The 22418-nt window shown below is 43.0% G+C and overlaps 1 protein-coding gene across 3 annotated transcripts in view; it reads left to right on the forward strand.

Moving 5' to 3' along the window:
- pou6f2 (POU class 6 homeobox 2) overlaps positions 1–22418 on the forward strand; it is a 105757-nt gene that overhangs the window by 63123 nt on the left and 20216 nt on the right. For all 3 annotated transcript variants that reach the window (XM_053858473.1, XM_053858474.1, XM_053858475.1), the window contains one exon: positions 16057–16194. In XM_053858473.1, the coding sequence (XP_053714448.1) occupies positions 16057–16194 (138 nt within the window). The remainder of the gene's footprint in view (positions 1–16056; positions 16195–22418) is intronic.

The raw sequence follows: 22418 nt of genomic DNA on the forward strand, positions 1-22418 counted from the left end.
GCCACTCCAGTGAGTTACATCAGCCGCAGCTCTGGGAGGAGAGGCGCTACATACTGATCCGTGGCAGCGGGAAGCTTAGGCCAGACTATCAGCTGCTGCTCCAGTGTATGTGCCCGCAGCCTTCTGACCCTGCCGCGCCATGCAGAGGAGCGCAATGAGCTGCCGCGCTCTTCTTAAGCTCCGCTCTAAACAGCTGTGGCATCATTAACTGGATTATATTGTCTCCTATACAGTAACTGCTGAGTAAGGTTCATTCATATGCAGGTCATTTTCTACTTCTACCATTTTTCTACTTTAAAAATGGTGGGATTGTATAATGGATCCGAATAGTGATTGTACACCAGTTAGTTTTAGCTTTGTTGCAGACACTGGGGTAAAGAAGGGTGAATCACACTTTTAAAACCATTATCAAGGCCACTTTAGTTAGAAAATATAAACTTTGTGAAATGCCATTTTAATGTCTGAACATTAGAATAGTGTTTTTGTTTTACCAGTTTTCAATTCACCTCCACTAACACAAGCTCAAAAACAATGAAATGTTTTTTAAAATTAAAAAGCATCTTTGCCTGTACTTTGGGAGCTAATCCAACTCAATAGGTTTACTTTCTCGTCCATCCATGCTATGTCTCTCAGTTGACTAAGAAACCCCACAGTTTATCCCGAGAAAGAGGTTTGTTGGGTAGGGAAGTTTGGGCCTCCTTACCTTGGCCGCTGCCCCCATGACCTGACCTCAGTTTAGTTTATGTAGTGGTCATTATTCATTTTCTAGATAGATAAATTAGCACTTCTTGCATTCTCAATCTTTTTTAAGTTTGTCTTCATGCAGAGTGAGTTGTGAATGAATTTCGCTGTAAGTAGGAAAGCTTTGTTTTGTCTGACCTTTAGCCATGTCTGGCCGCTACACACTGCAGCACCGCCTGTCATGACCCTCCTGTCAGTCGTGTGTTGCTGGTGCTTTAACATCCTCTGCCCCTGGTAGACATGGAGATGTCCCGCCTCCCTGCTCCATCAAACTCCCGCCGTCTGTCCGCGTGTCCATCTCGGCTCCCCTTTTGCAGTCTCCTGCTGTCAGAGCGGGGCCCGTCCACTCTGCGTCCACACACACTCGTATGGGTAATGACAGCCTCGGGGATCGGCCTCTTCTCCCCTTCTCCACAATTTACTGTCCACAGACATCTCTCTCCACAACTGAACCCCAACATCGCAGGAACAGAGACCCACAAGTGCTGCAATTACCTGAACCATCCGCTTTACCGCCCCCCCATTCCCATCCCCACTCGCTCTCTTTCACGATTCCTCGGCAATCAGCTTTCATTAGAAGCCTCAAGGTCAGTGGGTGCGAACCGCGGCGGCCTTTAAGGGGGCCCTGATCCCACCCCCCCACCTCTGTCAACACTCCCTTCCAGCTGTCCTCTTCCAGACTCCTGCTTTTGTCTCCAGCTGAGGCCTCTTCACACATTCATGTCACCGTTTTCCGCCGCAGTGCACTCTCGCCGACGTCACCCGCTAAGATGAGCGCCGGCTGAATCCGCTCCCTCCCATTATATTAACACGCTTATTAAGTGAGCCGCACACATCGATTCATTGATTTTCCAGATCAACTACACTTATGTCTGATTTAGAGGCCGTCACTCGGCAGGATGTTCAATCACACTCACTCAGATATGGTCTGGGATGAAGGGCTTTATCTTTCCCTTTGGTCCCTCTCTTTATAATCCCAATACTGCAAGACCTTTTGATTGAAAAAAGTCGCCAACTCATACTCACATATATGTGAAATAAACTGGTGACTGGAGTTTATATTTGAAGGAGCAATTCACTCATATACGAACGGAAATGGTTTGCTTGTCATTCGTGAATGAGGATGACAAGTCCAATATGACAATTACTCCAAAAAGATGTGAAACGACAGGTGTATTTACTAAAACAGGCAGGTATTACGCCACGTAGAGGCTGTATTGAATGTTCTGTAAACATTTTGTCAGAACGATGGAACACACATGCTCTATTTTAGTTTGACAAATCAGAAAATAAGCATGATGCAGGAATACCTTTTCTTTTCTTGTCTGATTGTTTAGAAACAAAAGGTTTTACTAGATGAGTTCTGCATATTATATGTGTGTAGATTAACTCCAATAGAAAAAACTGAAACACATACAGACGTAGTCAAATAATATCTTCAAAAGCAAGTGTATATTTTATTTTATTTTATTTTTTTCTAAAAACCCAAGGGGCATTTCAGAAAATGATGAAAACGATTCATTTATTTAAAAATATGATGTCTTTTGTCCGACGGTTCATTATGAAGCAAGCCTAAATGTGGTTTGTGAAAATATGAAATTAATTTTTTTTGTCATTTAATTTATTTATTTTTAATGACAATTCCAGTTGAAATACATGACATATGACATTTTGAGTTAAAATTAAGTTTTAAGATTCCTACTCAGGTTTGACCAAGTAATGAATGGACTGCTGTAAAAAAATGTAGTTTTTTTTGTTTTGTTTTTTTAAAGGGTGTGTGATTCATTCCTTATTGTTGTTTCCTCAATGATGGTGAAGTGGCAAACAACGTGGGATCTGAAAAAGCTGATTGTGCTTCATTGAGTTGATGAAATGTCCTCTGGTTTTCCCAGTCTATTTAGTCAATGTTGATCTGCATTTAGCACTCATGAAGATACAACAGTAAAAAAACAAGTGGCTCCAAAAGATGAAGGTAGTTTCAGACCCACCACTGTGGTGTTCACAGCGCTACATGTAGAAGGCAGCGCAGCAGTGTGTCGGTGATTCCTCAAATCAAACATCTGCACTAAAACGTTCAAATATAATTGCTGTGTGTGAGCAGCAGAGTTTTGGTCGGCTGGTGGTTTTAGAGCTCCAGCAGGCCCTGTGCTCGCCGGCAGCTCAGCCTTCCCTCTCATTAATGCGCCGGAGATCGGGCTCTTAAGAAGGCAGAAAATTGCCTTACATAACAAGCGCTGCACAATTTAGAAATACAAATGTGCACTGTTGACTGAAGCAGAAAATAAGACTGTTGCCCATCAACAGCAGCACATTTCATATGAATAATTATAAAGCATGAGAGCTGGATGAGGAAAACAACCTGACCATGACAGCTCTACCACTTTTATTTACTCCAAATGAGGGATTAGGCAGAAGGGAAATCCACAGACTTAAGGACCAACGATGAGCCATGAATATATTAGCAGCAACTTAAATTCACCTCATGTCAGAGTAATCATTTGGAAAATTGTCCTTCAAAGCGAATCCGAAAAACATGCTTGTGTCGAAGCTATTTTGGTGATGTATTTAAATATGTATCCACACAACTGTCCTGTCACCTGAACATCACATATTTGGCGATTTTACATTTATTTTTTATTTGACAACAAATGATAATGCAGGCTGATAATTTGAGACATGAACTACAAAACAAAACTATCCTGTGTAGGATCTGTCATGGAAGTAAGAAACATGAAGGCAATTTAGTAGCAATTTAAAATGTATAAAAAGCATTCATATATAAAAAGCGATAAGTCAACATCTCTTGTCAGTTTTTAAAAATGTGATGTTAATACTGAGCCAATACTGAGACTGCAGGATTGGTCAGTCCCCAAGTTGTTATGGATGTGAACTGCGTAATAGTGATACCGAAAAACACCACACCACTCAAGTTGTGCATAACTGCCTTGGCTTTATTAAAACGTAAAGCAACAACAACAAATAAAAGTGCAACATGGCAAAAATATTGAAATAATTAAACCAACGAAACTAAAATACTACACTATACGCCTTGTTTGACACACCATTGTCAAATAAGAGAGGCATTAAGGCATGTCACGCAAAGTGAAATTGAGGATATTTGGGCTTATGAATTGGACGGGTTTCCGATTAAAATTCTGATAAAAGATTCAGTCATTTCAGATCGGATCAGATACTGATCCAGGTCAATACCGATAACCACCCCTAGTCTATTGTTCTCACAAAGATGAGTTGAAGGACTGATGCGCTGTTTTCTTTTATTTTGCTTTGAATCAATTTACTAAATTTATACAGTACGTCTTTCACACTGCAAACTTAGGCGCAGGGTACCCAAGTCCAATTCCCTCGTGGCTGTCCTACTTCGTGCCTCTGAAGTCATGCAGTTAAATCTCACTGTCTTTGGTACTCACTGAAAAATAGAAGGAGGGCAGTATGTGTAGAACCGGGAATTGTATTGGTTACTAGTGACAAGCAGCCGCGTGGCTCGGTACAAACACTGTTCACGCACCTCTCTGTTATGCTGGGTTTTGTCAAGTTGTTCCCGATTTGATTTCTTATTTTGTAGAAACTGAACAACCCCACTATCCTCTGGGATGAAATCCCCCCTCTAACAGGAGTTAAGTCCTCCGGTGCCAAAGCCCAGTTTGATTGTGTTCACATCTCAGATTTCTTAGCCAGTCAGACTTTGAAACAGAGGCCTTAACGATTGTATTTATAAGCGTGTTTCCCTTACAGTGATGACACCACACACTGACTAAATTCTGGCCCGTCATAGTTTAAGTTGCCCCGCCTTGGTTTCTGCCAAAAGGAGGTGCATCTGCGCTACTTATTACCTGACAACTAGTCACACTAGAGACGGCAACAAATGGGAACAATAACTCATCTCAGTGCTGTACATTTTGTCAAAAAAATGAGGACACTTCTCAGCAGCTGCAGTTCACTGTGGCACCAGCTCCCCGTGTCATTCAACCAGACAGGTGATGAGTGAACAGGAAACGATTATTTGGACTGTCCACTCGCTTGTTGGATCATTATTTGATCCCTTTCCTCGTTGTCCGTGGTGTCAAGCTTCAAGTGAGTTTGTCATCCTATGACAACAACGATCTCCCAGGGTGAGCCCACCACCAAGACAACCAACAGATCACACCCGCATAACACCCCCACCAGCTCCCTGCCCTCGTAGAATCCAAAATTTCAGTATGTTATTCTCCACTTGAGCACAGTTGGAAAGGGATCTTGGTTTGTCGTCACTTACTAGCGCCAGGCATTTAAAAGATCAACGCTCTATGTACCCCACTACCTAGTAGCGCTGCTTAAATTCTGGAACACAAACATCTCATTTTAGTCACTAACAAAAAAACGGTACTCATCAAAGCCTATCGATCTCCGAGGTAAAGAATGCTGATGGTCTTTTTTTCAGTGTTCAGTGATCCTCACACCGTCTGGGACGCAGCTCAGGTTCAGGCTTGGGACCTCAGTGGCGCAGTGTTTAACCCAACTTGTGACACACTGTTTTCTTCCTAAATCTCATGTTATTTTATCGCTTCTGTAACATCAATAAAATCACTTATTTCTTGCCGGAACACTATACTTTGAAAATCGTTTGCAGCCCTAGCTAGTGAAAGGATTTTTTTTTTCTTTTAGAATATCTCCCACAGCACTTTTGACTTCTCTGGTCCGACTGGGTTTGGAGACGTTCCCGCATTGATTCTTCCTTTTCGTTTTGAGGTCTGATCTCCTCCTCAAGCAGGCTCGGTTATTCTCAAAGCGGGCAGAGGGCTTCAGGCTCCGACACCCAGCAGAAAGACCGAGCTCGGTGATCTGCCCACATGCACACACTCGGGGCAACATGCATTAGTCGCCCACACCGGAGCCCTCAGACGGCTCACCAAACCAGGGCTCAGCTATCAGTGGATAAGGAATAGGGTTTCTTTAATTATGAGTCAGGGTTGTGACATTGAGTTCCCCCCTTCCTCCTCCGGCTGCCTCCCAGACACCGTCTAAGTGCTCCGCTCCGGTGAGGAGGCCAGTCCCCCCGCGGGGCGCGATTCCACTGCCTGTAATTTTCTGATGGCCATTAGTGACCGCAAACAGAGCACTGGTCTCACACAAGGAATACAACCGTGCAGAGCTGCCACGCTGGAAAAAAGATCCTTTTAATGCAATGTTATTGCATTATGCCCTCCTCATAGACCCAGTCAAAAGTCCCATTTGTGGTCCCTGCAGAATATCAGCAGAAATTCCTCTCTCGTCTTTTCAGTTCGAGTCGAGAAAAGGCACTATCCGGGCTCTTTTGTGATGAATAGTTGGCGGAGTAAATTTAAACGGCTCTACTGCCGTGTGCTCTGTGAAGAGTGTTTAGCATGATTCTAATGGCCCGTATCATGATGTTCGAATGTAAAGAAGAGACTCACAACACGAACAAGAAGCGAGTTTACTCAACTCAAGTCAAACGGGGCCACAGTCTTCCGAGTCCAAACTGGCCGAATCAATGGCGATATTGCTGTAAATGACATCAATTCATCAGCCCACTTATGCTGATTTAGCTCGTGCCAACCGCGGTATATTTTTAAAGTAAGAAGGAGACAGTGAAGCGGAGAGACAAGGGAGGAGGGGAGGGAGGCGGCGTTATCGATCAAGGGTGACCACGTCTTAGCCACAGAGCCCCTCTCGTCGTGATTAATCTTCGGGCCCAGAGTTGGCCACTGACACATGACAGGCCTCCCCCTCAAACTCCTCCATTTCTCTTCATTACTGACCCTGTTTTTGGGCACCACGGTGGAGAGTAATCATTTACCTTTATTGTGTTTATAAAGCTGCGGCAAGGATGACCCTTCCTATATTGAATTGAGGACATCAAAAGATCACTGGGCATTGATTAGGAGGATATTAAAGTCATTCAAATGCTGTATTTATATGTCAAACAGCAGTGCAGTGAAAAGAGATGCCATTTCCTCCGAAATGAAAACTAATGGTTGGAAAGGACCTGAGTGATGAATAACTTCTACAACCTAGAGATTTGTTCTTGTTTTTTTATTTTTTCAAGTTCAAGTCCAGCCTCTGTCTTTTGCTTTCGTGACCTGGTTTTAAAGGTGTCTGATCATGTGCTGTCTGCGTCCAACTAGGGTTGTTTTTGGCAGCATTTGTACTTTCAGTCGACCCTTTTGTCACGCTGTATTTTTAGTTTTTGTCAATATCAGTCTCTTCCATACACATTGTAGTCCAGTCCAATTTTAGGCGGGTATAAGTCTTATTTTAGTCTCAGTCATACATGGCTGTTTTCAAGATTTAGTCAACAGAAATTGTATTTTAGTTTTTAGTGATTCAGTACCTGTCAATATAGTATAAGTACCTTTAAACAGATATATTAATCTAGTTTTTATTCGTCAACAGCATTGCATAGCATCATTTAGTTATAGTTGTTATCACATGACCAGCATCTCCATTGCTTCTTGTTTTGTGGAGATGATTATTTTTGCTAAGATTTCATCTGGAAAATTCCTAAAAATGTATCTAGATGAAAGGCAATTTGTTGAATGATGGGAAAGAGAATAAATGTTAGTGCTACAATTCCATTCTGTCTCCTGTGGGCTTAAAAATTAAATGGGACGCTGATATTAGATTCTGTTCACATCTATTATTTCACAGAAGAATATTTACTGTTGAATAAGCATGAATTTTGTTTTTCTTGTCTGTGTTTGAAACCTTGCATGAATGAATTAGAAGCCCCTGATGCAGCTGGCTCTCACTAGAAGATACAACATTTCAACTTGAGATATAGTGTTTTTTTTATTTAAATCTCAAGTAAACAGTATACAATATATAATGAGTAATATAATGAATAAAATAATGTTTGTGTGGCTGCTGCATCGTCCGAAGTTTAATGAACACTTCATACTAGGGCTGTGTATACGATACGTATCATGATTCAGGAGTGGTGATACGATACATTGCAATATACTGCGATGCTGTAAGTTGAGCAATATATTGTAATATTTCTTAACAAGAGCCTTCATTTTAAGAGGGGAAAATCAGATAATGCAGTATTGTAGTGTGCACATAAAAATTGTTAAGAACTCTCAATTAACTTTTGCATCCAAATAAGTAATGAGCAGGTCCCTGAAAAATATGTCAATACAATCTTGCAATCAAGTATGATATGATATGAGCATATCGATATTTTCTTGCACCCATTTATATATCATGTCATGTTCAGATGAAAAAAGGAAAAGGGTGAATGCTGGACAGGGTGGTCTGGCTAAGTGGGTTCAATAACAAAAAACATTGAAATGATTTTATCTGATTTTATTCAACTGATGTGAACATTTGATATGTAAACCAGACAGTGTGTTTTGGAGGATGAAACCAATTCAACTTCCTAAAGAACATCATTGACCCATTGGTGGCGTTACCAACTTTAAGTTTGAGGACAAAATAAAATGTACCGCGTCTGAATATTGTATGGGGTCAGTCTCAGGATAGCCCTATGCTCTGCCTTTGTCATCTACATCAGGCTAAACTGGACATATTACCAGTCTATGACATGCGATTTTCCATACACTTAGAAGGTTTTCAGTATAACCCCATCCCTTTGAAAATGTGGTTTTCAGAGTACATACCATCTATTCATATGGACCAGTAGGTTCCTACTGTACCCACTGGTTGGTACGAAACATTGTTATCTCCCATTTTATGAGCCCTTCCTTCTTGGATCCCTTTACATGAGTCGAGGTTAGGAATTGGGTGTCACCATTGCATGAGACTGGATTTACACCTTTTGCTGCAGTGATGCTGGACTGCAATATTGTTCAGTACCCTCACATAAAAGTATGGATTCGAGGAACGCTGGTGAATGTTGGAGCCAACTACTTGTCTTTGGTCAAACTATTCTATCAAAACTCATCAACACTGAAAAGGCAGTGGCAGGGATAAGGGTCAACACAACTGGGTGCGCAAATGGAATCTTTACTCGTGGGTCAAATAGTACCTTGGGATTACAGGGCAAAAATTGTCACTGGGATTATTTTGATCAATGAAGTAGCTATCACAGGAGGTAAGCCAGAAGTAAAGAACTCAGCTTTCCTCTCTGTGTTATAAAGAAAGAGATTCAAACTGTCGAAAAGATTGTCCTTGGACAAGTGTCTGGTGTCTCCCTTAGGTGCAGTGCTTCAATAGCACCAGTGTGTCTGTCGAACAAAGACGAGAGAAGGTTGTATTTTTGAAGAAGCAGATGAAGATGATGATTCAAATGTACTTGTTTGAAATGGTAATATTTGATATTAAAGCAAAGAAGGGTGGCGGTCCCACCCAGACATTTGTGTTTTTACACGCTAATATTTGACGTGACTGTCTCAGAACAAGGCTCTTAGATACACTCCACTTCTGTTCATAACTTCTTCATGGCCTTGACTTTGTGACTCTGGAGGTTTTATTTCAAATTTCCTCACGGGATCCAGCAAAGTGCACAGACGGTCGACTCCAAAGTCTCCGAAAGCAGCCGTAGATTTACTGCATCTCATGGTTAACTGGAGTCTGGTTCAGAAATAACTGCACCAGATATGTCAGATCAGGAGCCGGAGTGGTCAGCACTTTCCTTCGGACACTTAATCACAGAGCCATTTCACGTTTAATACAACGGGAAACAGCTAAATATTATACATCATTCTGCGGGGGAAAAAAAGGCTTGAGAGGAACGTCATATAACTTGGATTTTACTCGCGTGTCCCGAGGAAATATACTGCTGCGGTGATGGATGACTGAGAACCCTCTCTGAACCTCGCCGACTCACAATTATCAACAAATGGGCCGGAGCAGATTTTATGTAATGATTAAAGCTGCTGTTAATTCCACATGAAGGTAATGAGCCGGGAGATTGACGGCCACTGTCCGGCACTCCATCATCCCTTTATCGTTAGTTTAAACGCTTTCACGACTCTTTTCCTCCTTCATTTGCATTTTGCCTCATTAGATATGGCCATTCCTGGGCCCGCCTGCGATATCCATTTCCTGGACTTAATGTGTTTTATTTGATCAGCCAAACCTCCTCAGTTAACTAGCTGTCATTCTGGCATTTCACATGACATCACTCCATTAGCACTCACGCCACTTCGGACACCTCCGCAGCCGCCGGCGTCGCCGCCGCTCCTTCGCCTGCAGCAATTGCGATGTCCGACCCTCAGCGGATGTGCTGTTATTGCATTTTGTGGGGCCTTATCTTCCCCTGTTGTTGTGTCTGTCGTTCACTTCCCAATACTTTTTTTTCTTTCCAAATGGCAGTGTTTCAAGCTTTTGTCTGGAACGGAGCAGAGGCCCAGTGGTGAGAAATCATCAGGGCTCGGTGGGCTCAGAGTGCACGACCACAACGCGAGGCCCCCTCCAACCAAGGGACTGGAGGTGTTTTTGAGGGCCTAATGGCATTTTGATGTTCATAAGCACAGTGGGCGTGAGTTAGGGGAGGCAGGGAGGTGGACAGGAGGCTGTTTCTGGGGAGGAGGAGAGTCAGCAGAGGACTGTCAGTGAAAGAGTCCTGACAGATAGAGAATGTGTTTTCTCATGTCACAGCTGATTACATTCAGTCCAGCGTGGCGAAAGAGCAGGAGGACACGGAGGTGTGAGGTCACAGCCAACGTGAGAGACTTATAATAGAATGTGAAGTCTCGGTAGAAGATTAAACAGGTCATTATTGTTTGCAGACTTTTTAGAGTCGCGGGGTCCTTGTCGACAGGCTGTCATGGCAGTCGGTGCCTGGTCTGTCGCAGGGAGGACAGGACTGAAAAGAGCTCATGGTTTTGGAGTAAGAAAGAAAGTGTGAGAATTATTTAATCAATAGTTAGTACATTTAAAACAATAGCATTAGTAGTGTGCTTCTTAATATTAATAAAACATTTTTAAAGTTTTTTTCAGGGCCTCAAATAATAGGACTGTCAAAAACAAAAGTGGATCATTTGCATTGGCATTATATGCAGGAAAAATCTGAATATTATTTTATTGATTTATTTTCATCTCCAAGCATGGGGAGCATTGGAGAAAAGGATCTTCACCGCTCTATAATCTGATGACTTCTCCTGTATGTAAATGCTGCAGCATTGTGTTACCACTGCTTCCCAAGTTTTTTTTTGTTAGAAAAGAAGCACCTATTTATCCAGGCTGCTATTAAATGTTAAGATTTAGTAGAAGTTTGTTTATCCTCACACTTTCAGCTTTGGAGAGAATAACTTGGACGCACAGCTACAGATGAGGCATCGACAAATCTCGCCGCCTCCGATGTCGCCGCCACTGTGAGAAACTCTTTCAGGGTGAAAAGTGAGTCACTTCAAAACATGGAAAGAGCATAGGCAAAAATAAACTGGTTATTTTGTGTCACACCATTTTAGTTTGGCGAAGAAGCACCGTTTGTCCACCCCATTCCTGGAAATTACACAGGCGGCTGCACCAGGGGACTGTGGTGGTCAAACTGGCAATAGAGTTTGTAGGCTGCTCTGTTAATATTCTGAGCAGGAGGAAGCCGGGTTAAACCTTTTTAGACGCCTGGTCGTAGACGTTTATTTCTGGTTAAGGTCGCTGTCCTGAGGTCAGTTTCTGTGATATGCAGCTGAGGAAATGGGACGAATGTTCCAGGCGTTCAAAGTGATGTCTCATATATGAAAACTGCCAGATATTTACTTCTATCAAGTCATGCAGTTTATGGAGGTCACATCTTCTTCGCCTGTCTGTATTGAAAAGACACCTATGAAAAATATTAAGAGTTGATAGAGAATGTAGGGATAGAGAACTTGCAGATCAATTGCAGTGGTTTGGAGCCTTTGTGGTCTTTTAAATCTGGTGCAGATGATTGACTTCTGTGGAGTCTCATGAGAAGGTGGGACGACTCAGGGATGTGACTTTGAAGAAAGCTACTGAAGTGAAGTACACTAGAACTACAGTTAGTACTATGTCACATAAGGACAAGACTTCTATAATAAAACCATACAAAGGCTAAGTTTTATGAACAATTATATAAAAAAAAGTTGGAAAAATAGAATTAAAAATAGCGGCAACAAATAAAAATGAAATCAGGAACACTTTACAGTGTAAAAATAAAATAAAATAAAAATAATTGACTTTTTTTTTTATTAAATTAAATTAGAATTAAACTAGTGACCTAAAGGTTGTGATCAGAGGTTGACATAGGAATGTTGATAGCGCTCAGTCATAGTGCTTGCCTCTTGGCGCAGCTCTTTACTGTCCAGTGCACATCTCACTGCCATACACATGCTCCCTTCACTTGTCACTTGTGACCCAGACCCAATATCTCATTGATGTAGGGAATATTGTTTTGAAGGAGGAAAACAATGTTTCTTTTTAAGATGGAAACATAATTCTGAAAAGAAAAATAAAGTCTTGTTCTCATTTCTTTTATAAACATTATCTATCATTATGTTAGAAGATTCTTGTAGCAGATATTTTCAATGGGTTCCGTGGTACTGTTGCTGAGGCGTTTGCTTTCTTCTTTCAGAGCGAATGAAAAGAAGCCAACACAATAGCTAACACGCGGCCTCTGCAAACTGAAAGATCGCTGTTTATCTCCTCCAACACATGCAATCAGCACAAATGCTCGGCCAGCTCTGTCATTTCGTGCCTCCCGCCGCGGCCTTGAAGAGGAGTCACCGTGGCGGAAAATCACCTGTTTAGGTGTTGAACACAGCCTCGCTTCTCTTTAGTCCGTCCAACTGCTCTGCGCATTACCCAGCGACCGAGAGATTCAGCCCTCTCTTTCGCTGAGATTTGTCAGAATAACACAGCGCCTGGAAGGCCTATCATCAAACGGTGCACAATGATAATCTTTCAAATACATCTAAAAGCTTCTCTAACCATCCATCAGTCACACAATGACCTCGTCGAGTGGATCACATTATTGGCCTGGATCTATAGCCTCCGTGCTTCTCTACCAAAATACATATGAATGGATAGATGGAAAGAAAACTTCAGTTAGACGGAGAATAATACTGAGATATATATTAAGTTCCTAAATCATCAGTGAATTATATTTTATTAACTTCTGCAACTGCAAATCTGTCCGCATTAAATGTCGCACCGGCCTTAACTAACTAACTTCAAAGGACGAGGCAGGGCCATCATCCTCCTTTGTCCCAGCTCTTATTTCTCCATAATCTCTTGCAATTGGAGTTTGTAAATAACAGTGACAGAAGTTTCCGTCAAGCATTCTAAGATTCAAATGCTTTATTCTTTATTCTCCAAGATTCACACGCATGGGAACTGTTTGAGCTTTTCTGAGGGGTGATTTAACTAAAGCCATGTGACCAGTTATATCATCACCCGAGACATGTGACTGTACTAAGTGTGTTATGTTCCCTGTATTAAATTCTGCTCTTTTAACGGCTGTTAAAGCAATTATCTCCGACAGAACTTTTCAATCATCGTCCTTCTACCACAATGGTTGATGCCATAACTCAAGATGCAATAATCTTATGTCAGCAATAAGTCACAATGCCCCTGTTCTTTCGTGTTTTTCAGAAGGGGTTGGTTATGGCCTGGTCGTGTTGCATAAAGTTTTGTTGGGAAATGCTGTCATTGTACAGACTGCCACGTCACAAAAGCTAGCAAATGCCAAGGCAACATTATCTTAAAGTGCATTTTCATCTCAAGAGATCTGTCTTCCTCAGTCGGTATTTGATTACTACATATCTCGCTGGTATTGGAATGGCAGCTCCTTTAAAGCTTCGGCATTCAGTTGAACTACTTGGCTGTCTGAGTACTGAAGGTGGCTCCTCTAACCAGCCAATGTTGTTCCTGATGCCGCCTTTCCCAGCCGGGTGTAGAGCGTGATGTAAATCTGTGTTCTGGCTGGTGTGTCGTTCCCTCTCTTTAAGGAAGGTTTTGGCTTGGCAGAAACAAGTGTGTTAAAGAAAACCTAGGTTGTGATTGTAAAAATATAACTATAGCTGAAGTACACTTAAGGTTTGCTACATCTACATGCTACTGCTACTCTTCATTCGCACAGTATTACAATACATGGATTATGGTCACTCACAGTGACTTACAAATACGAAGTTATTCTATGAAAATACAACACTGCAGTTGAGAATCACCAATTAACCTCTGCATGTTTTCGGACTGTGGGACGACAGCAGAATGCTTGGAGGAAGCCCTTTTCAGTACTAACCACTACCCCACCGCGCGTCTTGTTTAGAGTCCTCTAATCCAATTCTTAATCCATCATTGACTCAGATTGTGTTATATTCTAACCTTAAATGTTAAACCCCGTCCAGACTCGGAGACCTTAAGCTCCTCTGAAGGACGAGCGATGGACATATAAAAGACAATTTTGCGATTATCGAGAAAAAACTGGATGACTTTCAGACGTCGGGAGGCAATATCAATCACGGCCAATTTGAGGCCACCAACATGAAATATGATTTCATAAGACAAATGCAGTGTCATTCTTAATGTGCTTAACCTTTACTGTCAATGAAAAAGTATTGATCGCTCTGTGGCATTTTTTCATCATTTGATTTTAGAAAGTGTAATAATATATGGTGGTGCGGTAAGATAAAAGACGAATGGCAGCTGAGTGATCTGGGCCGAACCGTTCCCCGCACAGAGGCGAGAAAAGTTCATTCTCGCAGCCAGTTTTTGTCCCTTTGTTTTGAGTTTAAATATTCTTATGTATCAGTATTAGTAGTGCACATCAGGGAGTCAGTTTCATTCCTAATTGGGAGTGTCCATCTCCTCTTCGTCTTTCAGCTCCTCTCTCAACCTAATAAGACTTCGCTCTGCTGCTCGACAACCAAATCAGCAGTGCGTTTTCAGATCCCTAATAAGTGGTTAGCGTGATTTATATGTGTAATCTCAGCAACATGGCTGAGCTCCACATCCTCTCACAACCGCAGGCCAAACCAGAGGAGTCCATTAATGCCACGGTAGAGACGGTATTCTTAACCTCCCTCGACTGCGGTGTTCCGGCTGAGAGTGACGCAGGAGGATCTCGTCGGTACGCCGTATTAACGGGGTTGATGATACAGTGATGCATGGCCACGCTGCTTTGGCCTATTGTGAGAGCCAATGCTGGAGGGCCATCGCTGCGGGAAGAAAGACTGGGATCCCCCAGGGACCGAAGGAAGCACTTACAGTGGTAAAATGGCCACTTATTCACAGCGCTGGGTTCTCACTGCTCGTCCCTTCCCGGGCTTGCCGCTGGGTTTCCGAAGCATGGACCTCTGGGATCTTCATGATGGACTGCTTCGCCCTCTCGTCTGGTCTAAACAGACCGCACTGCAGAGAAGCACCACATAAGCCAACTGCCATTCATGCAGAGTTGTCCAATCCTAAAGGCAAAGTTTGCGCAGACATTTACATGCTATTGCTGTTCACAACCTCTCCCATTTGTAAGTGCCAATTGCAGGATCATTTTTAGGCAATACAAGGTTTAACATTCAGTTTCCATCTACCGGAAAAGTGCGAAGATAAAATGTTGTCGTACAGTAGATGTAGAGTTGTAGATGATAACAATATAGCACACTGGAAACAAACGATTAGATGATAATGATAAGGAAAGGGCGAAAGCTAAAACAAGATGTTTTTAGGATGTAATTTAAAAATATATATCCAGATCATATGTTTAAAAAAAATAGAAAGTGGAGTGTTAAGGAAAAGGTATCAATGATGAAGGTTTTCTTCTATCAGTTAAGGTCCCTCTTAAAGTGAGGTCGATCTTGATCATGTTCAAAACTAAAAAGAAAAAGCAGTCTATTAGTTATTAATGGCAACAGTGTGTTTTCACATACTTAACACTTACACGGTCTGTGACTTTGAGGCTGGTGATTTTATTACGTTTGGATTCTATTAAGTACTTTCTTGAAACATTTTTTGCCTGCGATTATTTTGCAATTAGCTGAAACGTTTAAGAATTAGAAAAAAAAGAGACCTTGTGTGTCCACTCAGATTTATGTCATAACAATATTTTACCAAAGTATTTTCACTCGGCATGTTTTTGTAAAGATGGAGCATCTTAAAATCTCACTGAAGTCTGACTCTTACTTATACTTAAATAGCACCAAAATACCTGATTAGATTCACAGTTTTTTGCAGTGACAAGACAAGATGATTTAACGCAGAAATCATAGATATTTGACCTTAGAACATTGACCAGCTGAAGAAAGCAGGGATGTGAACGGTTTAAAATGAATGATGATGATGAAACTCCCCTGACCTTGTTATTAAAATATCATGATGTACTTGTTGTATTGTGCGAATCGTTGGTTGATTCACAAATCATTTTTTTGTGTGGTTGTTTTGCAGATGAATCCACTGGCCAGTCAGGCAGCAGTAGCAGCAGCAGCAGCGATGGGTTCCATCGCCGGGTCCCAGGTGTTTGGCAACACTCTGTCCAACCTGCAGGGGGCCACTGGTCAGCTGGTCACCAACGCACAAGGACAGGTGAGTGTCACCCTGTTGCCTTGTACAGTTTTCTTCACTAAATGTTGATGGTTTTATCGGGGTTTCGTGTTATGAAAACGGATTGGAAGCACGTTTACAGTAGGGCTGTCAATAGATTCAAATTTAAAAAATGCGATAAGTTGACTATTATTGGGCACTCTGGTGTTGAGAACAGCTTCTTCAAGTTACATTTAGAAGAGATGCAAAATGTGTGATTCATTTGCCATTAATCGCTTGTTAACTCAGCCTTAGTGCGATTAATTGAGATTAAACTTTTTAATTTATTGAGGTCCCTGGTTTAAAGTGATTTCAAAAGAATACCAAGATGCGACAGAAGATCAGGATGGTGGTTATATGTCTGCAATAGAAGGTCTTCATGTCCGTTCCATTTACAAGCGGTGGTTAGGGTGAGGGTTTTCCATGTTTTCCATTATAGTAGCTTGTTATCTTTAACTTAAAAAGCTATAAAATTAATAATTCATATCGTGCATGGAGTCGCCTCTGCTATTTGCTCGAGCTCAACTTCTCTTCTATCAGTCGGAACATCAGAGATTCTAAAGGGGGGGTTGATGGTTTGTTTGCAATTGAGTGGCCGATCCGCCATATATTAAGCTTTCGGGGAATAAACAAAGCCCTTCTCCCTCTTATTCACATGTGCCTGTCGCCGCAAAACGCTGACCTTGTCATATTTGCTGGGTGGCTGCAGAATTGTTCCATCAGTAGCCAGAGGCTTGAACGATGACGCTTGTCATTGTGGGCCGCCATCTAATGAATCATCTCATTGTGGGATTCTCACTGCAACGTATTAGAGAGAAAAATGCGGGGCCTTTTTGCTCTTCTCACTCACATCCATTTGACTGTTAACATCTTGGCTATGATGTGGTTATTGTGTAGGTAGTAGCAGTGCTGAGAGAAGCTCATTTGTGGAGGATGATTTAAAAAAAAACAACTGTAAGTCGTGTGTTTGTGACTGAGTAAAGCGATTGTTTTTAGCCGCAATAATGACCCTAAAGTTTCGTTCAACCATGAGGTGATGAAAGACCCCAAGTGTCAGTCGGCAGCTAATGCACCAGTCAGTGAAAGGACCTGTTTCTGGGATGAAACCCTTGAGACTCTGGAGCCAGCTCCACCAGTGCGAGCCAGTTTCTCTGGTCCTCTGAAGGCGGGTGCTTGATGCTAAACGTGGCTAATGAGACAGTATGGACTTTCCTGGCTCGCAAGGTGCCTGGAGCGTTGGGGACAGATCACTGTGGATGTGGACTTGATGGGATGCTCTGTGCTTTTGTAGTGTCTTGGCGGCTGACACTCCCTGACATAATCAGGTCACAGAGACGGTCAAAGCCCAGGGCTACAGCCTTTGCTCCATACCTCATTATTCCACAGCATTATTCAGATGGAGGGTTTCTGAAAGATGCACTCCCCTATCAGTAGGTTTGCCCCCCCCCCTCCTCCCAAACACAGAGGAGATAACACCGCCTTATCATGACGCCGGCGCTCAAGGCTGGAGGTCCAACAAACAGACGACACAGAACTGAAGGCCTACATTTGACCCCTGCTTTTCATCCACTCTACATTCCGACCGAGTTCCAGGTGATGATCTCGCTCGTGAGTCACCTGCCTTTCCTATAGATTTAAAACATGACATACTGTCTTTTGACCTTTTCAATTTCCTTGACAATTTCGTCAAAAGACCTTTTTTATGAAGTGATCTCCAGGGACCTGGGGAAGTGGCAGGCTTGATGGATGTTTGGAGTCCAATATGTTTTTAAACCTTAATTATATCAGCCGCAGCCTCTTTAGTCTCCAAGGAGAATCAATGAGATTCTTTTATCTTCGCCTTGTCGGCCGCGGTAATTAAAACGGTGGATAAAAGCCAGAATGTTGTTAAGGTATGGATTTTTCTGAAAACACTTCATATTCAGTATTAAATCTCGCTTTTACCGTCGCTGTTATTTGAGGAGTAGAAGTGAGCGGCATTCCTCTTTGATGGTGTGGAGAAATCCCACTTCAGTCAGGCAACAACAGCCTCACTCAGCCCCCACAACACTTTTCCAGCGCCATTAGCCCCTGGTTGTGGGCTCAAGACCCCCGAGCGCTGCTAATGCAGGCCAACAGGTAAAGACGCTTCAAGTTGACCTGAAAACAAGACCCACAAAATAGGTGCGACCTGTGTGCTGATGTGTTGAGGTACTGCAGAGTTATTACTTTGATGATATTAGAAGGAGATTTGGCAGAAGAGATGGACACCACATCTCCTCACTTCTACATCTATTTGATCACTGTCTTCTTCCACATTTTAATTTAATGTTTATCCAATGAGTGACCCTCTTCTTGTTCACCACCCCCATGAACCTCCTCCTCTTCTCCTTCTTCGTGGTGTCTGCATCTCCAGTCTCAAACGTTATATCATGGCAGCTCTCACTACTGACGTTCAGCTACTCTGACACCACAGTTTTCTCCAACCATTCCACCCCGCCTGCACTCTCTTCGTCACCTCCTACGATCTTTGTCCATAACTCTGGATAACTAAAAAAACTCAGTTTTTATTGACCTTCCTCAGCTCATACCTTCACCTTCCAACCTTCCTCCCCATTGCCCCTTTACTAGTTAATTGCTATATCATCAGCAAACATCATCGTCCATTCAGTCTGTCCCTCACCACCAAGACTAATGAACCAGTCGGTATTCTGGTCTGTATTTAATAATAAACATCATTTCTCAAAGTTTTTTTCTTCTTTGACTCCAGTGGCCACATGAAGAATGGCGCAGAGAAATAGGACAGAGGTATTGTCTGGCTGCCGTGGCTAAAGACACGGATTTGCCCCGGCTGGAGAGATGAGATGACTTCTCGGTGGAAACAAGAGCAGCGTAATCTTAATGAGTTCTGCAGGAGAGAGAACACAGAGACTGCAGTGCACACGCACGTTTTACACTTAGTGGAGAAAAAGAGGGACTTTTTTAAAACATGACTTGTACTTGACCAACAACAAATTCACCTGAAGAGACAACTGCACAAAGAGAAAACATTAGAGAACTTAAACTTCAGTCTAGATAAACAGATAAAATACAAATTGGAGGATAACTATATGGACAAATAAAATAAGTCTTGATGTTATTATTTTTATTCATCATCCTGGCATCAGGCCCAAGGCAACTCAACTGGCTGTTGATAGAGAGGATCGGCTGCTCTACTCTGAGTCTCTCCCAGATGATTTTCAACTTCCCATCCATCCATCCATCTTTGCCCGTGTATCTGTTACTAGGTCTTCTTCAGAAGGACGTGCCAAACAATATTCATATGACTATGGGGTTCCCGAGACCCTCCCAGGCCAGTGAAGAGATATAATCCCTCCACCTGGTCCTGGTCGACCCCTCAGTCTCCTCCCAGCTGGCCGTTCCTGAAACACCTCTAAAGGGAGGCATCCTGGGGGCATCCTCATGAAATGCCCGGACCACCTCAACTGGCTCCTTTTAACGGGGAGAAGCAGCGGCTCTTCTCCGAGTCTCTCCCAAGTGACAGAGCTCCTCACCCTATCTCTAAGGGAGACACCCACTACCCCTCAGAGAAAACTCATTTCAGCTGCTTGTATCCGAGATCTTGTTCTTTCCATCATGACCCAAAGCTCATGACCATAGGTGAGGATCGGGTCGAAGGTTGAGCTTAGCCTTTTGGCTCTGCGCTCAACTTTCAACTTCCATCACTCATGACCATGACTCCACCTGGGCGCAGCGTTGTGACTCGTCATACATCTAATACCTACATTAATTGCAGTATGAATGCATGAAAACTTGTAGTACCGCCTAAAAATATCCACACTTGTGTAGTCTCACAGTAGAAACCTAGACGGCTCGCTTAGATCATAATGACTTGGCACCTAAAGAAAAAGCTCCTGACACGGTGCATCTCTTCACAGAGAGAGTCATAGCTCGGTGGAGACGAGGACCAGAGCGGAGCTGTCACACTCCTGCTCTTCTATTATGCTTATAGAACAACCACTTAGTCCGATGATGATGAATAATTGAGCGGAACAAGTTCCCCGCCATGGTGGCATGCAAAGCAGGATCACTAGGACTCTGGAGACTCAGACGTCAGGCAGGGCAATAAAATATGCTAAGTGGCAGCAGAACATTACAGGGAATTTACGGAGCCGGCGCCAAGAGAGAGATAAATTATCTCTTCCCTAATGCGAGGCAACGTAAGCAAATGAGCCGTGGCAGGCATGAATTACAGATTGCCGGCCCACCTTTCTGTCCCTGATCCTTCCCTATTATGTCAAAGAGACAAGGGAGGAGAGGGAGGGGCGCTTAAATATCCGCCGCGGCGCTGACAGGCACAAGGGAGCCAAGTAATGCTGCGCTAGTATGTTGATGCCTGCTATGTATGGCCACTTATTTATTTAATGCACTGTACTTGTGTTCTTATCACGGATGGAGTCGCTCGCTCCCCTTCTTTTCTCTCTCATCCGCTGTCCAGCCATGGACAAAGCAGGATTTTGAAAAGTTAAGTGGCTGCTCAGCAATGGGTGCGACTTACTTCGACTGTACTTAATTTGTTACCGGCTGATGTATTGGGGTTTCGTCCAGCAGATGGACCTGTTTCAATAGTGTTGGTTGCTAATGGACTCTTGGAAGTCGTTTGATTTTGTTGGTGATGTATTGGACCATTTGATTTTGCAGAGAGTCCTGTAGAGATCTATTGAATCCATTGCAGTGTTGCGCTGTCAGTCACATGACCAGCTCCGGTAAAGTTCAGCGAATTTACCTGGGCGAGCGTCACCATCTCTAAAAGAGCACATTCAGCACTGCCTCACAGCAAAAGTTGAGTTCCTGGACTGGGAGTGGAATTGGTGACTTAGCCATTATGGCCTGAAGGTCCTTGCACTCCATACATGTATTTTCATTGCATATAGTTTTTGTTGTTGTAACCTACTGTTTTTTTGTCTGTCTTTTATTTTTTTGGACCAAGATGGATTTTTCCAAAGTTTAACTCGGGACAAGCGCACAACATTGACACGTTGTATACAAAAAAAGATTCAACATAGCGAAGCACTTGATCGTGTTCCTACCACCTGTTTGTGTTTCTACACTGCAGTGCATGCTGTTCTTCACGTGCCCTGTGTGTGTGTGTTTTATCTGGAACTCTCTTGCATTGATGAATAAATGTAGAGCAATAATACAGAGTAAAATAATCACAATGTGGATATAAATGGGCGGCTTTCCGCAACATTTCCAGTAACTCGACAAAAGAATGCTGATTAAAATCATTTTTAAAAAAGACACAGATTTATATTAGTCCGAAAAAAGATGGTAAAAGTAGATTGACAGCATTCAAGTAGTCAGTAACTTGGTGCTACCATAGGATGTTCAACATTCTTGACATCTTTTCAAACTGCAATTTAAGATGCTCAGCCGCCATAAAACAAAACCTCCAGCTCCCCACATTCTCTTCTGGTCCAAAAATCTAATTCACTGTTGCAACTTCACATTGGTTTGTGGTGGAAACAGTCTCTTTTAAAATGGACACTCGTGTTCCACATCCACCGTGTTGTTTGTATTAAAGCCTTGGATGGTGGAGCGTAATGTAAACAGTTCAAAGATACATTTGGAGGCCAAGTAAGAGAATTTGCAGTTGACGGGCGCTTCATCCATGTTGAGTTCTCTCTGGTGTAATGAGGCTCTGTGGAGGACCAGAGTCAGCGGGGGGTGGCGACTCAGGAGCCGCCCCAGATGACATTAACCTTCATCATGGTGAAGAGGCGCTAAGTCCCCCCTAAAGCTGCACTCGTGGTCACACTCTGGCAGCTCTGAGAGCTAAAACGCCACAGTGACACTCTGCCGCCCCCTTTGATCTGCCTTTCCTGATTACAGCCAGTGAGGAGAAGAGAGCGGGGCCGACGGAGGGTGCGCGGGGAGCCTTTAAGTACCCCTGGGACCCTGAGAGTTGAATTTGAAGCTCCTGCTCCTCGGCTTCGTATTGTTTCTTCTCCGCTTCTTTCTGTCCACTTCCTGCTGCATGTGTGTGAGCGGGTGAAATCAGGGTCTCCCAGCACTCTCGGCGCGTCTCAGCAGAGACAAACAAAGACACTTAAGCGCACAACACACACTTCAGCACACTCGGAGACACACTCTCATCCTGGTCCTGGCCTGCTGATGGATAATACAGTCAGTGGTGTGCACCATCACACACACAGGTATTGGGCGCTGACCTTTGCAGTGCGCTCGCA

The sequence above is a fragment of the Synchiropus splendidus genome, chromosome 3 (assembly GCF_027744825.2).
Source record: "Synchiropus splendidus isolate RoL2022-P1 chromosome 3, RoL_Sspl_1.0, whole genome shotgun sequence".
NCBI classification, from domain to species: domain Eukaryota; kingdom Metazoa; phylum Chordata; class Actinopteri; order Syngnathiformes; family Callionymidae; genus Synchiropus; species Synchiropus splendidus.